Below are 16,863 nucleotides of genomic sequence, written 5' to 3' on the forward strand. Positions count from 1 at the left end.
CACCCCACACCCACAACCCCCCCCAAAACACCCACACAGGCCCCCGTATACCTATACCCCCATGTCCCTCTCCCAACAACATATAAGAATGGAACTTCATTTTAAGCTATTGTGCAATCACCTCTAGGGACACCACATAAATGCATGTAAATCAGGATAAAAAAATATTTTTAAATCAAATTAATGAATGTTGTATATGTATGATTTTTAGACTATAATTAGATATATTTCTGGTTCTCAGATGGCAAACCCCCTTGCTGAAAGGAGTATTTCTGAGGGCAAGGGGAGGGACTTCTGATGGCAAAGATCAGGAGTTTTGGGGCAGGACTTCTGGTCCCAAGATGGTGACCAGGGGGTGGGGCAACTGTCAAGGGGCAGGGCTACCCATGAGGCCCTTGACAGCTTGCCAAAACTTGGTAAGCAGCCCTCTGCCTGAAATAATTGCCTGCCCCTGACCTACTGGCTCAGTGGATAAAGGAAAATAATAGAGGAGAAGAGATTTACTTTGGTTAGGAACTAAATAATTTTCCATATAGCTGTCTTGTATACAAATCAGGAAATATGGTCTATAGGTAATCACTGTAAGATGGGGCATAGGCTAGTCCAAAAACCACACAGAAAATACAATGCCAAAATAAAGTCACCAGTGTTCATTGTCAGACCAGGGGGACAATATATGAGTGGGGTCCCACAGAGCTCTGTGCTGAATCCACTATTATTTAGTATCTTCCTTAATAAGTTTGATGAAGAAAGAGAGCACACCACTTCTAAAATTTACAAGTGACACGAAGTTGAAAAGAGATAAAAGCATGTCAGATTAGAATGGAAAGCATTGTGATAAATTGGCAAAATGGTCTAAAGTTAACAGGATATAATTCAATAAAGGCAAGGACAAAGTATTACATTAAAATTAGATGCATAAATTCAAAATGAGGAAATACTGGCTAGGCGGTTACACTGCAGAAAACAAATCTGGGGGCTAGAGTAGATCACATACTGAAAAAATTAACAATGTGATACTGATGCTGAAAAATACAGGTTTTATTCTGGGATGTATTAATAGTTTCACATATCAAACACACAAGGTAACCAGCCTGCTGTACTCAATGCTGATGTGGCCTTACTTGTAATACTGAGTTCAGGTTTTGGGCACCACACTTAAGGAAAAATAGGCAAAAATATCCTCCAGATTTTCCTCCAAAAATGACTTGGAAAACATGACCTAATGAAGCAAGGTTGAAAAAAGCAGATTTATGTAGCCTTCAAAAAGTGAGATCATAGCACAAGGAGAGAAAAGGAGAATAATAGGCTTAGAACAGGTAAACGACAACAGTAAAGAGAACAGTTCTATATAACCAAGGATAGGAAAATAGTAATTTGGTTTACTTGTAAAAATGCACCGATACATCAGTCCCATATTGGAACGGTGTCAATATAAGGAATATTGTGAAGGTATCAGCAACTGGCTTTTCTTGGCTGATAATGCCACTGATAAATGTCCCATGCATGTGTGCAGCTACAGTGCAGCATGCAGGTGATCAGGAGCTCAGCCTGGCAGCACGGAGAGCAACCGGATCTGGCTGGTAAGTCTGCTGTGAGGGAAGGGGCATGGGGTGGGGGGTGCAGATTGAGGCCCCAGTGGTGAGGGAGGGAGTGGAACTGGGACTGCACAGCCAAAGTGGAGCAGAGCGGGGGACAGTTGTGAGCAGATCATCTGGGAGGTGGTAGGGCTGCAGCTCCTGCTGCTATGCGCATCCCAGGAGAGCATGGGGGAGGGGTGACCCTCGATCTAAGCACAGGGCAAGGGTGGGCTGCTGCTGAGAGCTAGGGCTAAGGCAGCCCCATGCTCTTCCCAGCATGGGGGTTGGGCTAGGACTGTGCTTGGGGCAGGTGGTGGCAGCGCTGGGAGCAGGGGCTACAGTGAATTCTGGGATGGCTGCAGTCCCCCCCATAGCTCCTTCCCAGCACACTGCTGCCTGGCCCAAGGGTAGCCCAGTTCAGCACCCTACTGGCAAGAGCCCAGCACAGCCCCTGTCCCAGCCTGCAGCAACAGCCCGCCCTCACCCTGCACACAGATCTGGGGGCACTTGCCTCCCATGCCCTCCCAGGATACGTGCAGCAATAGGAGCTGATCCTTCCCCAGCACTCCCCAAACAAGCTGTGGCTCTGTCCTGTGCTCTGCCCTGGCTGTGCAGTGCCTGCCACTGCTCCAGCCCTACTCCCTCCCTCCCTCATTGCATGGGCCTCAACTGGACACCACTCTCCATGCTGCCCAGCAGCATATTGGAATCGGACTGATACTGGCTGATACAGCTCATTAATAATCTGCTATCAGATTTGCACACAGAAAACAAGTTAAAAATTTGAAAGCAAAGAAAAAGAATAATTGTAAAAGTAGTAATTGGAATTTAAGACTATTGATGGTGTAGGGTGTTTAGAAGAAAAAAAAAGACAAGAAGTTCTGTGTTTTCTTGGACAAAAAGGATCTGTGTTTACATGGAGGAAATGTATTTATCTATGGATAGCTTAAAACATCTTAAGAAAAAAAGTAATTTCAAGTTTAGTTATGTGATATGACTGGATTTGTATTCATTTGCCTTATCAGCCCACAATTATAAACAGGCAGTAAAGCAGGACATTCGGATTACTACTTGCAATTCTAACATTATACAGTATCGTGTTCTTTAACATCTGTGCAAAATAAAAACTAAATTGAAATTGTAAGTATCATAACTTTTGGGAAGAAAAGGAATATTTAATACTAGACTGAATGGATCTTCAACTATTCCAGCTTATATAAGGAATAACATCAAAGTGAATAGAATTATATTAGTATAAAACTGATTGACAATGCAGCTGAATGAAATTAGGTCCTAACATTGCATCAAAGGAGAGAGTGTACACAATTATTCAAAATATTATGCATATTAAGGAGAAAGAAGCGTGAGACCATAATAATAGGTAAACATTCAGTTTGAGAGGAAACAGGTATGTTTTGGGAAGAAAGGGAAGATTTAACAGGTATAATTTTCACAGTGTTGTGGGCAAAAACAGAAAGTGGAAAAACAAAACAGGAAGATAATACTCAAGAGCTGTTCAACCCAAAAATAATCAAAACTTCTAGCTAGAAGCGGAAGTTTAAAAAAGAAACAAAACTTCAAATGGAAAATAAGATAAACTCTGAACTGGGAGGATAATTAATCATTAGAACAAACTGCTAAATGAAGGGATAGACTCTCCAATTCCTGCCACAGTCACATTCAGACCAGATGCTTTAGCCAGGCATTGCATTGTTGCAGAGGGCTTTATATTGTTTTTGCTCACTGATGTCAAAGTACCATGGAAACTTTGAAACACAGCCTCTGTACTACACCACAACGCTTCAAGCCCTCCAGGATCATTATTCTAATTCTAAGTCACCTTTTTTAACACTGTCAATTTTGCTTCAACTACAGAAGCCATACACATCTGTTACAATACAACTGCATGTGGAACCAGGATCTCCAGTTGTGAAAACTACAGTTAGTAAAGTTTTCTCCCTCTACAGCCATTTCTTTGTGTTGTTCTTGTTGTCCGGGGGGGCGGTGTTTTGTTTTTTCAAGACTATCATCCAATTTTCATATGCCAGAGAGACGTACATCTGCTCCTGAATTTCACAGGGCAGTAATCAGTATTTTAATTCAATTTCTACTTTAAATACAGCTGCAGCCATCTATTACTGATTCTACCAAGAAATTAGTTAGCATCTTAATATGTGGAGAAAAAATAATGTACTGGGGTTTTTTCATAATTCTTCCAACTCCTACAAGAAAAATATTTAGAAGGGAAATACAAACAAATATAAATCCTGATCAATGATAAACACAAAGCATATATTTAAAAACTGACTTGGGTCAGACAGGTATGTACGATTCCAGCACTTTCTAGTCAAGAAAAAAATGCTGATCCCAGAAAGGAAACTGGTGTGTTCAAAAGCAGAGACTAGAAAAACCAAAAAATTAATACAGAAACTGCCCTCAATAGCAAAGTAAAGCTGGACTTGAAGTTTTAGCACTGTAACTATTCTCACATGGTACGAGTTTCAAAGTCATATGTATCTAACTTAACGTTTACTTTGCCAACACATAAATCACCACAAACATTCTCACATCCATTCCATCTTAACATGTAGTGCAATTCATATGTACTGTTATGAAAATCTTTGTATGTTGCTAAATATCATTCAGTCAATTTCTTACCCCATTCTGTTCCATCCCCTGAACTTCGTGCTTCTCCAGCTCCCTCTCCATCTTCTGCTGTCACTAAAAAATCAAACTCTTTCAGAGCTTCTTCAGTATCAGGGTCATCAGTAAGGTCAGCAGCTAGACCTTCATTACCAATCTGCAAAGGAAGTCAACACAATATATGCATTCTCTGAGTTTTAGGGAAATGCCTTCTATTAAACAATCAGCAAATTTTCTGCTATAAAATCTCAAGTGAGTAAGAAATGGGGAATTTAAATTAGGACTTAGTAGCAAGGAAAAACATCATCAATAAGACAGGCAAAAAGTGAGGTACACATTTCTTAGAAGTACTTTAAATATGCAATATATTCCATCAATCTTTATCAAGTAAAGACGACCGATATTTGTTTTGGTTTGCTGAAGTTTTATTTATTTTCCTCTTTTCTTACTTGGAAAAAGTCACCAACCGGTATACCTAGCCACTTTTTGTGCTTTTCTAAGAACTCTGTAAAAAGCCTTAAAAACAATCTATATTTTGCCACGGTTAAAAAAAAAAAAAAGTTCTGTCCTCCTATTCCAGTTGCAATTATAAGTTAAATATAGCTTGGCCAAAAAAAAAAAAGACAATCGGTTGTTCAAATCATCTTACAAAAGTATCACCAATATTACTAAAACTGGAGAAATATCCATCATCTTCATATCCATTTAAACCAACTCTTCATCTTTGAAAAACAGCAGACAGTTGGTTATCATGTTCAAAAATACAGCACTTTAAGCAAGAGTCAAGTTTCCAGTAAGTCAGGGTCAAGACTTTTTGACATCCCAGCTATTTAAAATGAAAGCAAAACAAAATATAGCCAAGCTGCAGAGATATTCAGTAACCAAAAATAATGTACAGCTCTCTATTATATACCACCATAGACTAAAAATACCACAACTAACTTTTACCTAGAAACTACAAGATTCAAGGAAGTTTCTAAATAGGGGAAAAGGGTTAATGAGACAGGCAATACAGTCTAGTCTACCAAAAAGTTGACCAGAGAATGGGAAACCATAAAGGAAAACTGAGGTCACTACAGACATTCCATTTGTTCTGGAAGAAAAGTCTTCTTCCTGGCACAAAAAGGGGAGCTTACAGATGTTACGAAACTTTCTTGTGGAAGAAAAATTATCTAAAAGATCTAAAAAGTTGTTTGGGGGATGTACACAAACAAAATAGAAGATAATTGCATCTTTGAGCAGAATAAATCTGAGCCAGAAGTCTTAACTGCATGTAGAAGATGCCGGTTTGATGAGCAGATTACAACTACTCAAAAGAACGATACAGGCACCAGTTAAGTTTGTTTGAAAAGCACTTCAAATTCTGGAATGAAGTAAACCAAATGTGTTTACTTACATGTGCACAAAAGGCTGCAGGCGAGTACAAGAAAAGTTAACCTGTTAGGCCAAATGTATTCACTTCTATTAGAAACACAAGTTTCGTCAGGGTATTTTAAAAGCACAAGTCTTAGTAAATTTCAGAGGTACATGACCATAAGTCAACAAAAACAAAAGATCTTTACTTTGTGTTTTTTATTTATCCGATGTTTTTCCTTTCCTTCTGCAATATCTTCTATCATGTCACTCTCCTCTTCTTCATCACTATCATCTGCATTTTCTAAGAAGTTAAACGTTTCAAGAACATCACCAGAGTTCCTATAAAAAAATGTTCATGAGATTAGAGAAAGAAATGTAAGTGATTAAAGTCACACATTTGCTGTCTAACCTTATATAATCATTTTTAAAAGTTTTATAAACAGCAAAGAAAATCCAACTGAAAGGGATTACTCTTGGAGAAAGACACTATACAATAATTCCCTACGTAGATTAATAAATGAATAGTACCATTGTAGTGTCAAAACTGATACCACCTTAAAGCGTTAAGCCTAATTTTTACACAATGTCCAATTAATATTCATAGTTGAAGCTTAAAGACATGAAAAATATACTGATAATTTTAACATGCGTTTATAATTTGTTTCTAAAATAATTAAACTTGTGGACTCTCATGAACTCATCCGTACTAAATGAATATTAACTGACCAATACATAGAAAGAACTATAAATAGGTAATATATGAAGCTTATAAAAGCCTAATCAATTTCTCCATACCAAAATACCATAGCTGTCTGTCTGAAATAACACATTACTAATAAAAATAGGTCAACATTATCCAATAATCAAACATTAAAAAAAAAAAAAAGTCGCAACTATTCACCTACCTTTTGATTTCCTGTCCCTTTTGCTTAGATGAAGGAGATTCACCTCCATTAAGGATCTGTTCTAAGTTCTTTGTCTCCACTGAACCATTTGGTTCTGAACTGGAGAGCCCAAGTAAAGATCTTACCCTCTGGGACCGTACATCCAATATTGTGTCCGTGTAACCGACTTCCTGAAGATACCTAAGCAGGTTGGGGGAAAGAAAGGACAAAATTAATGAGACACAATAGAAATGTATGTACCCAGGCTTCTATTTTTAAAAGACAAAATAGTAAAATCAATTTTCTTCCCATGTCATGTATTAAAAGAATTTCTGTATCACAATCCACTTGCTCATGGATTGCTCCTGATATCGTTTACAAGAGGGTCAACAGTAAGGCAGCCACAGCTTTATGCCCACTGCTTTAAAAAAGCTGAGACTAGCAAATCATGCATAGCCAACTAATATTTGACCATTCTGACAATGCAAATTAACACAGCAAAGTGAGGTGTTTTAATGCTTTAGAGGAAAAACTTGAGTAGACAAACAGATACTCAATTATATTACTTACTGTCTTAATAACTGTCTGCCTTGCTTCCAGGTCAGTTGACTATTTTGAGGTACTGTAGGAACCTCTGTCTCTTTGGTTTCTTCTGAAAAGATATAAACTTAATAATTTTCTTCCTCCTTGTACAGTACAGGAAAACTAAAACTATCTTTTAACCTTCTGAGACAACACAGACGCACCAGATTTTATCAGCTTAGTTATCTATTTGCCAGACCCAATGCTGCACCCAATTAGGGTCCTTTAGAAAATCCACAGCCACAGGGTAGATAAAAATGAAAGATTTTTTTTTTTTTTAATTAAAGAGTTAGATTTTTGTTAATTTAAATCAGATTTTATTTAACAAAATAAAACCAGTACTTTTCTGGTTAAGGGGTGTATGTGTGGCTTTTTTTTAATATAAAGATAGTTTAAATTTAAGTTATGTTAGAGCTCAAAGATATCATTATGGAATGGGGACTATAATTTCTAATTATATACTGAGACAATATATTCTGTAAATTTTTAAAGAAGTTTTATATAAATAGGTCACAACAGACCATGGACTATATTAGGGGTCCAATCTTATGGGGTTCCTAAAGGCTCCTCTATAGATTAGTAAATATTAAAGAAACCACTCTATCCAATGGTACTCGGTGCTCAGTCTAGATCTCATTACGTATCTCTGTGATACACAGTTTCACTTCTCCAGCTTGTGCCTCCACAGATAACATCCTTGTTAACTGTGGTATACGGAGATGAGAGATTAACACACCTAATTACCTACCCATCAGTCCTACCGTCTCTCTGCAAGTCTGTGTACAGAGTCACGGCCTTACCACTCTCTAAAAGTGCAAAATTTCAAGAAATTAAATGAACAGAGGATTGTTAGAGGTAGAGTAGATCTGGGCAGGGAGGAGGAGTCCGCAGATAAATGTAAGGAAGGGGGCAGTAGATACAGATGATAAACATTTTGGGCAGAATATTCCAGAAGCCTTGAGGGACACATTTCTTAGTATAGTCTCTCCACTGATTTGAGATCTAGTGAGTGAATGGTATGGTAAAAGGGAAAACCTGTCATGGCAGCAGGCTTGCAAGGCTGTAAGAGACCCTGTTTGGGAATATTTTGATGAAGGTTGTGTCAAAACAACAAGAACACACTTTTTGTATAAAACTGATCAAATCGAGGCTTCCTTATCAGTCATTTAAATCATACCTAAATCCATTTGATTTAAATCAAATCCACCCTGCACAGTCACAATTATAAGATCGAAATTAGTCAATTAAAGTGCTGACTTTGATTATAACATTATTAAAAACAACACATTGCTACACATAGTAAGGACTATACTAAAACACTATTTACTGGTTAAAGCAGAGGTGGGCAATTATTTCAGCGGGAGGTTAATGTGTTAATGAGATTGTGAGCTGTCAATGGCTGCACACAAAATCTTTCAGAAGATATACATTTTAAACAAATTATAAAAACAAATCATATCTTAAAAATCAAAGCATCTATAACATACTAATTTTATTTCAAAAATATTTTTGTCGTGATCTATGTTTAAGTAGTATATATATAGAAGTAATTGCATAACATTTCAAAATAAAGTCTTACTCTTGTCTACTGTATGTGGGAGGGTTGATGGGGTAGACTTGTATGTAGAAGAGAGGATGTGGGGGGGGAGTAGGTACGAGTGTGTGCAGGCTGAGGTTAGCCTGCATCATAAAGGCTTTAACCCACATGCGCACACTCAAACCTTAGCCTGCATCATAAATTTTTTAAAGCTAAGCTGATGAACTGGCATTATTTGCACAGTATTATTTATAATGTGTTACATACATGTATTCGTCTACTCGTAACTTTCCTATTTCTTTCAGAATTACCTAAATAGCTGTAGGCAGATCACTTATGAGAATGATTCATTCTAATTCTCTTTTCAAGTAGCATGTTTAATATCAGTTTACTATAACAAAATTAGTTGGTAGAAATCTGAGTTAAAAAAAAAAACTACAATGCACCTTTCAAAGAAAAAAAGGAAATATCCTATTTTACATTATTAAAATAAGAAATGACAATAGCAAATATCACAATGTAGAAATTCCTATATTTTTATTTCAGTTCTTTCTAGTTTCTCTCTAAACCAGTGAAATGTTACAATGAATGAATATAATCCTTCAACAAAAAGATCTTAGAAGACAGACCAAAACTTGGTAAAGACTAAAACTTGCAGAACTGACTTCACCCAGGTATCCCATGATCATCTCTTGGCAAAACTGGCTAACTGCGACCTCGACCTCACCACGGTCTGCTGGATGAGGAATTGGCTCCACGGTAGGACCCAGAGGGTGGTGGTCGATGGGAGCCAATCGTCTTGGTGAGCTGTGACCAGTGGGGTCCCTCAAGGCTCTGTCCTAGGGCCTAAACTATTTAACATCTTTATTAATGACGTGGACATTGGTGTCAGAAGCAGACTGGCCAAGTTTGCCAAAGACACCAAGCTCTGGGGTAAAACATCCACCTGAGGACAGGAGGGTGATCCAGGCGGATCTTGACAGGCTCAGAAAATGGGCCGATGAGAACCTGATGGTGTTCAACACCAAAAAATGCAAGCTTCTCCACCTTGGGTGGAAAAACCTGCAGCATACTTATAGGCTCGACAGTGCTATGCTGGTTAGCACTACAGATTAAAGGGACTTGGGGGTCACGGTTGACCACAAGATGAACATGAGCCTTCAGTATGATGCTGTGGCTAGTAAAACAAGCAAAATGCTGGCTTGCATCCATAGATGCTTCTCAAGTAAATCCAGGGACGTCATTCTCCCATTGTACTGGTGAAGCCGCAGCTGGAGTACTGCATCCGGTTTTGGGCTCTGCAATTCAAAAAGGATGTGGAGAAGCTTGAAAGGGTGCAGAGGAGAGCCACGTGTATGACCAGAGGTCAGGAAAACAGACCTTATGATGAGAGGCTGAGAGCCATGGGGCTCTACAGCCTGGAAAAGCGCAGGCTCAGGGGTGATCTGGTGGCCACCTATAAATTTATCGGGGTGCTCATCAGGATCTGGGGGAATGTCTGTTCATCAGAGCGCCCCAAGGGATGACAAGATCAAACAGTCACAACCCTGCTGCAACTGATTCAGGCTGGACATAAGAAAGAACTTCTTCACTGTCTGAGTCCCCAAATTTTGGAATAGACTGCCACCGGAGGCAGTTCAAGTACCCACTTTGAATGCCTTCAAGACACATTTGGATGCTTATCTTGCTGGGATCCAATGATCACTGCTGACTTCCTGCCCCTGGGGCAGGGGGCAGGACTTGATGATCCTCCAGGATCCCTTCCAGCCCAAATGTCTATGAAATCTATGAAACTATCAAAACCTATTTCTGAAAACCTTCTTTCTGAAGGAAGCAAACAACTGAAGTTTTTTCTATTTAAAGATCAAATACGCCAACTGCCAAATACTAGGGTTATGCACCTTGCTAGAACAAATGAAAATAAAACAAAAATAAAAACTATTTTCAAAATTTAATTTTCCTCCTATTAATCATAAACATGTTATAATGACTAAGAGTTGCCTAAGAATCAAATCTTAGAGTAAGCAGAAAGGCTGCTTGCAGACATTAAAAAAAAAAAAAGCAACTCCCACCCAAAAACAGCGCTTTATCTAAAACTTTGTGTGCTCCCATGCCAATCCCAGCACATGCCCAAAAAAAAGGCAGCATGTTAGTTGGACCCGGCTCACTCAACATCTGTATAGATCAAGTGCTTTACTCAGGGCTTTTTTAGTGCTTTTATCAAATAGCTGATTGAATCAGCTATTAGATAAAAGTGCCACAAAGCCCTGCTGAAGCGCATGATTTATACAGACACTGTGGGGTCAAGTCAAAGTAATGCGCTGCTGCTTCCCATAAAGCTTGTTTTTGTTTGTTTGTTTTTATGTCTGCAAGCAGCCAAAACAGAATTAAACTGAAAGAAACAATTTCCAAGAATTACCTGATTCAAAAGTTGGCATTTTCAAGTCACCTTGGTTCAGTTCTGTGCCATATTTTAATTTATGATATTTTGCCCTAAAAAGAGGACAATACAATACATTTAAGAAGTCAACATAAAGGGGAAAAAATCTAAATTCAAACATCTTACAATTACAGATAAAATTTATATAAAAGATATATTGCAGTGTTTTCACTTGGGTAACACTGGTACAGCAAATATAAAATTTAAGACAATATCCATGTTAACTACAAAATTACATGTTAGCTTCAAAATATACTGGTGTTTGTATCTCACAATCACATTCTTATATTGTATATATTATATTCTTATAATCAAAAGAAACTGTTGCAGAGATCTTATATGCCATCCATGAAGCAGTGTCAGCTAATAAAAAGCTTTTCAACATTAAATATGGATTATTTGTGCTTGCAGCTGCAACTAGTTAAGTAATTTACTCTGAATAAGCCCCACACTTGCATTCTGTACTAATTACCAGGAAAGGAGCAGGGGGAGAGGGGAAGAGACTGTCACAAAACAAGACATAACACCTTGAACTGCCACGGGTAAGGCAGGAGAACCATGGCAGCCACTGGTCTGCTTTATATATAATCTAGCATATTAGTGCACATACAAATAGTTACCATATTTACCCAAATAGAAGACACCCCTGATAGTAAGACAACTCCCCAATAATTAGATTCTATTTATGGAAAAATGTATAAAGTTGTTGTAGTTGTCTAGGTATAGAATTTAATTATTGTAGGTCTATCTTGAATTTGTTCCCCTCCCACTGCTACAGCAGGGAAAATAGATCTGGGGAAGTCAGGAAGCCCCTTGCCCTCTGCCTACCTCCAATTTTTCCACCCTGCAGCCTTTTCCCCACTCCTTGCCAACAGATCCTCCCCCACTCCCCAGCACATGGAAGTGAAGAACATTTTGAGAACACTGACCTTAAAATTAAAACATACTCTAGTAAGTTTGCATGTAGTACCCATATACTTAATTCACCCAGAATTGATACATTTTACCTTTTTTCGAAATGCTGCAAGCTTTAACAGAGGCACTCCACAACCACACTTTTAAGCAGCACTTTGGCACCTACTTATATATAGTACAAACCATGTATGATATTAGTTCACAGCCCAAAAAGGCTCATGATTTTTCACACGGTTCACTGGGCTGGGCCCCAGCAGAGTCGACAGTGTCTCAAACTATGTTGACCATACAGCTAAGCATGTGTGTATGTGTGTTCTCCAGATACCTGCCAAAAAAGGATCCATGTTCTAATTAGCACCCCATCCATGACTAGAACTATGTATTCTTGTCACAAATCCTAGGACCTTCCAAACATTTATATACAGATGAGGTGCAGGGCATGCTGGTCTGGTTCCACCTCATGGAGGTCAGGATTACACTAATTATGTGCACGAGGCTGAGAGAGAGGGTGAGAAAGGGGTTCTGGGTAAACTCTTTGGGGCCCCATTTGATGATGTTTGCCAGACATTTAGGGCTGATGAAGAAACTGGAATCACTGGAAATGAGAAAGAAAAGGCACAGCTTAGCTGTGTGAGAGTGAAGAGGACGTCAAAATGCATGGTCGACTAATGCCTTCTGATCCTGGGGGGGCGGGGGCCACCAGCGGTTGATCAACGACCTGGGGAGAGTCCCCCAGCGCATGGGCAACTGGTGCCTCCCAAGTTTGGGAGAGCACCAGCAAGGCACAACCAGGGGTGAGGTGCAAGGGAGGGTGTCCTTACACTTCTGCACGCAGTACAGTGGTGGCAGAAGTCTCAGGACTTCCACCGCCAACTTCCCGCCAGCAAAGCCAATTTCAGGGGGGACAAGTGCTTTCCATGACCTCCTACTAGCCAGAGGGCTCGCTCTCAGGGGGGGGCACCAGGACCCTCGGGGGGGGCATGTGATCCCTCCCCCTCTTCCCCATGTCCACCCCTACACATCACCTGTGTTGAAATGTATGTAATGCAGTGGCTCTGTGACCACAAAAAAAGTAGCTGCTGAGGCAGACTGCACTCAATGGGCACTACGATGCATCTTATTCAAATGGGCAGCACTAACTTATCCTTGTAAGCTCCCATCAGCATATCAAACATAGCATTTTTGGCATCAACGGGAGAAAGTCAGGGCTAGCCAGGTACTATAGTACTTCGAGATCCAGTGCCAGTTCCCTGTTGAGGGAACACCAGCCTGGTATTTTTTAAGAGCCAAAAAAAAAAAAAAAAGTTCCCATCAGTGTTTGAACAATATGGGCCATTGTGTTTTATAGACACACTCAGTGTTGGTTGCTTTTATTCAACTTCATAATTGGTTTCCATTACTAAACACATGCTGCTTTTGGCCGAAGTTTAATAATAGACAAAGTATTTAATGAAGTTTACTTGTATGCAAATATAAGTCAAAGGACTTCCCCCCCGCCCTACACTGACTGGGGGAAAAAGCTTTGTCCTGTATTCAAGTAAACACGGTATATTTGTTTTTGCTCTGATCTTAAAGTGAACAACATAGCAATAGTCCCTTGGCATATTAATAAGACTTGTAGTTTCTCTTTAACTAGAGAAAAGTGTGTTATGCTGTGCCACACATTCTGCACCCCCACTTTCAAAATCCTGGATCTGCTCACGATTTACCTCATTTGACTCTGCCTCAGACCCTTGCCCACCCCCTCCTTTCTTTAACAGGATCTCAACAACTCTTTCCCTCATGATCCCCTGCTACTGCACGTGTTAGGGTATTTTTAACCTTTCCTCAAATGAACTGGGTATTGGCTGCAGCCAAGGCTGGAACTCTTTCCTGGGATGTACCAATGCTCCAGCTGGGACAACCTGGAGAGTTTCTGGTTAGAGGATCTTGCTGCTCCACTCAAGGTCAGGCTGATCATCATATCTGGTCTCAGGAAATAATTTTATCCCATGATGAGACTGATATGGACTGTGGCGATTTTTGCCTTCCTCTGTAGCTGGGGACGTGGCCTCTTTCTGAAATCAAGTGTATATTAACCACCTTTACTGTAGCAGGACAATAGCTGCCAGTCTCCCTGTTTTACTTGAGGCAGATTAGGCTATTATGTCTTCTGTTGTGTCAGGATTGATGGTGTAGTTTTGCTAAGAAGTTAGACAACGTATCTATATAGGATGGTTTGGATAGGAATGATCCTGCCTTAAGGCAGGGGGTGGGAATAAATAACCTGTGAAGGTCCTTTCCAGCCCTACTTATTTATGATTCTATGAACTTCTTTAAAACAGAAAAAGAAACAAGATCTGATACGACCATCTCCCTTCCCTCCTCTCATTCTCTCTTCTGCCTCTGGTATCACCGACAGATGTTTTATATCTGTTCTCCTTCTCTAACCTTCTGTCCTCTAACTTTTCAATGCCACCACATAGGAGAAACAAAGTATTCTACTAATCTCATTCTTTTGAAAAGCTAAACCATTTTGGTTGAAACCTGACCCCCCCCACACATGCACAAAAAAAAACACGAAGGGTAAAGCAGATACCTGGCATGGAAAATGTCAACAGTTAAAGTCTGGCTGATCAGCAACAGAAAAACACAATCATATGCTTAATAATAATGAAACAAACTGTCTGACAGTTAGAGGTGACCTGTACATCAGATGAAAAAGTCAAAGTGGCAGAAACAGCACATCACAGATCAAATCAAGAATCCAGCACCACCCACCCCACACAGAAACACATGTCCAAGTTGCAGTAGAGTCTGTCGATCCCAGACAGGCCTCATCAGCCATCTTCCAATGCACAGATAAGGCAATCATGGAAGACAATAATCCTCAACTGTAAGGGACTGCCATAAAAGAAGATACTTAACTGCTGTACAACACAGAATTTTGGGCACAACTTAAGACTTAAGAGATATTTCCCTTTTTAAAATGTATTTGTGTTCAAATGCATTGATTTTTAATCATTTGGAACCTTGGCTATTTTTAAAATTGCTAATCTGTATTTCTCAGCGTACCATTTTAATTTTTTTTTTTGTACGGTATTCTCTAAGATAAGAAATTAAACCTCAGACTTCTAGCACCTCTTAGTGTGTCTAAGCTCTGGACTTCTTCAAATAAAATACATTAATAAAAATAATTTGTCTCTTGTAAATTAGCTCACACTTTATAAAACTCTAGGTCAAATAGTATTTGACTGAAATACTATTTTACAGAATGCTTTCTGAAAGCGTGCCAAGTATTCTGGCCATATTCATGAATGAAATAAGCAGTACATTCAAATAACTTAGAAAGCCAATGCAAATTCTGTAACAAGGGGAAACAAATGTTTTTAAAGAAAGATTGAGGTACAGTTTCAAAATAACTAAGACTTTGGCTCAAAAATAGGACCGCATCATATTTGAGAGGAAGTTTGTCAAAGAAAATAATTATAGTTTAATCAAACGCTGGCAGATTTTACTAGATTGTTTTTGTGCTATTTCAGTTTGTTTTTATACACAATTTTCAACATTCAATGACTACATTAACCCTATCTTATCAAATAACAACAAAACAAAAGTGATACACTGGTTTAGAAAACAACAATCTAATGCCTTAGCTCCTCAATGAAACGATGCAGCCAACACTGTGTCATGAGTAAAAGAAACGTAACATGGAGAGAAAGAGAGGAGGCCTTAAAAAAGGAAATGAACAAACAATCGGCTAGTGTGACTGATACACATATACTGGGCAAGTAGAATGGGACAATTTCCTCTATGAGGGAGGCCTTAATATTTAATTTGCAAAAACTACTGAAAGTGTGAAAAACATGACTAGACTGTCCCCATATATCTATGTCTGTATTTTAGACAGGATCTTTCAAGCTGCATCACTCCAAATGAGCATAAAAGGGGGGAAAAGGAGCCTAACCTTTTATCTTCTGAAATCTATTTACCCAAGAACTAACTCCTTAGAACCATATAGCAGTACTTTTTTAAATTTATGGTAAAGATAATAAATCAGAGATAGATTTTCTGAACTGGATAATGCTTTGCCTTTACACTGATGGCCAGTAACGCATATAGACGAGACCCCCCAAAGATAAATTTGTGCAGTATTTTCTCAAGGCTAAAAAAATTTCAAAACTAACTGTTCTTCTTTGATTAATACTGCCTTATAAATTGAGTGATTTAAATTTACATTGTCAGGCCTCAGGTGCAAAATGTTTGTCCTTGACAGCAGATCTTTCGTGAGGCAAAAGGAGAACCATACTGTATAAATGTATACAATACCTGAAGGCTTACTATTTTGAGATGAAAGTTGGTTCCCTAAATTTCGTAGATGCTCTACAAAACCATGCTAGAAAGAAGGGCAAATTAAGCATTTACATAGTATGTCAATTTGTGTTACTGAATTCTAGTGTAAGCCAAAAATTGTTTGATATGGGCTAACTCAAGAGTTGTTAAAAGGCACAGGAAAAGGGATTTATCACTTCTAATCAAAAGGCTCCTTGCCACATTCTTGTTGAACATGCATGCCTGGGCTGTTCTCTCTCTCAGCCCTCCACAGCAATGGCTCTCTACCATATTACCCTCAAAGGCACCCCTCAGTAGGCTCAATGCACCTCTGAGAAAGTGCCAGGTCTTACTTTTCAATCATTATTTTGACTGTGGAAAAATAATAAAGCAATGCTTCTATTGCAAAGAATGCAGGAAGACCAAAACAGGACAGAATGTTTTTACCACTATGGATTCCTGTTTGAAATTTCTGGGTTTATCTTGTGAATTATGTTTGCACACCCAACCATGCTAACATTGAACGGTGCCCACTGACACCCCTGAAAGGCTCTAAAGGCACCCTAGAGTGCAGTGGGCCTCTAGTTGAGAATCTTTTTTTTTTTTTTTTTTTTT

The 16,863-nt window shown here is 39.0% G+C and overlaps 1 protein-coding gene across 1 annotated transcript in view; it reads right to left on the reverse strand.

Moving 5' to 3' along the window:
* The window catches only part of STRN3 (striatin 3), a gene marked incomplete at its 5' end in the record, with an annotated part of 118,248 nt that overhangs the window by 60,149 nt on the left and 41,236 nt on the right, over positions 1-16,863 (reverse strand). The window contains 5 exons of the mRNA XM_019551123.1: positions 4,239-4,380; positions 5,786-5,918; positions 6,485-6,664; positions 7,034-7,115; positions 11,002-11,075. Of these exons, the coding sequence (XP_019406668.1) occupies positions 4,239-4,380; positions 5,786-5,918; positions 6,485-6,664; positions 7,034-7,115; positions 11,002-11,075 (611 nt within the window). The remainder of the gene's footprint in view (positions 1-4,238; positions 4,381-5,785; positions 5,919-6,484; positions 6,665-7,033; positions 7,116-11,001; positions 11,076-16,863) is intronic.

Source organism: Crocodylus porosus, unplaced genomic scaffold, assembly GCF_001723895.1.
Source record: "Crocodylus porosus isolate Cpor-Errol unplaced genomic scaffold, CroPor_comp1, whole genome shotgun sequence".
Taxonomy (NCBI): Eukaryota; Metazoa; Chordata; order Crocodylia; family Crocodylidae; genus Crocodylus; species Crocodylus porosus.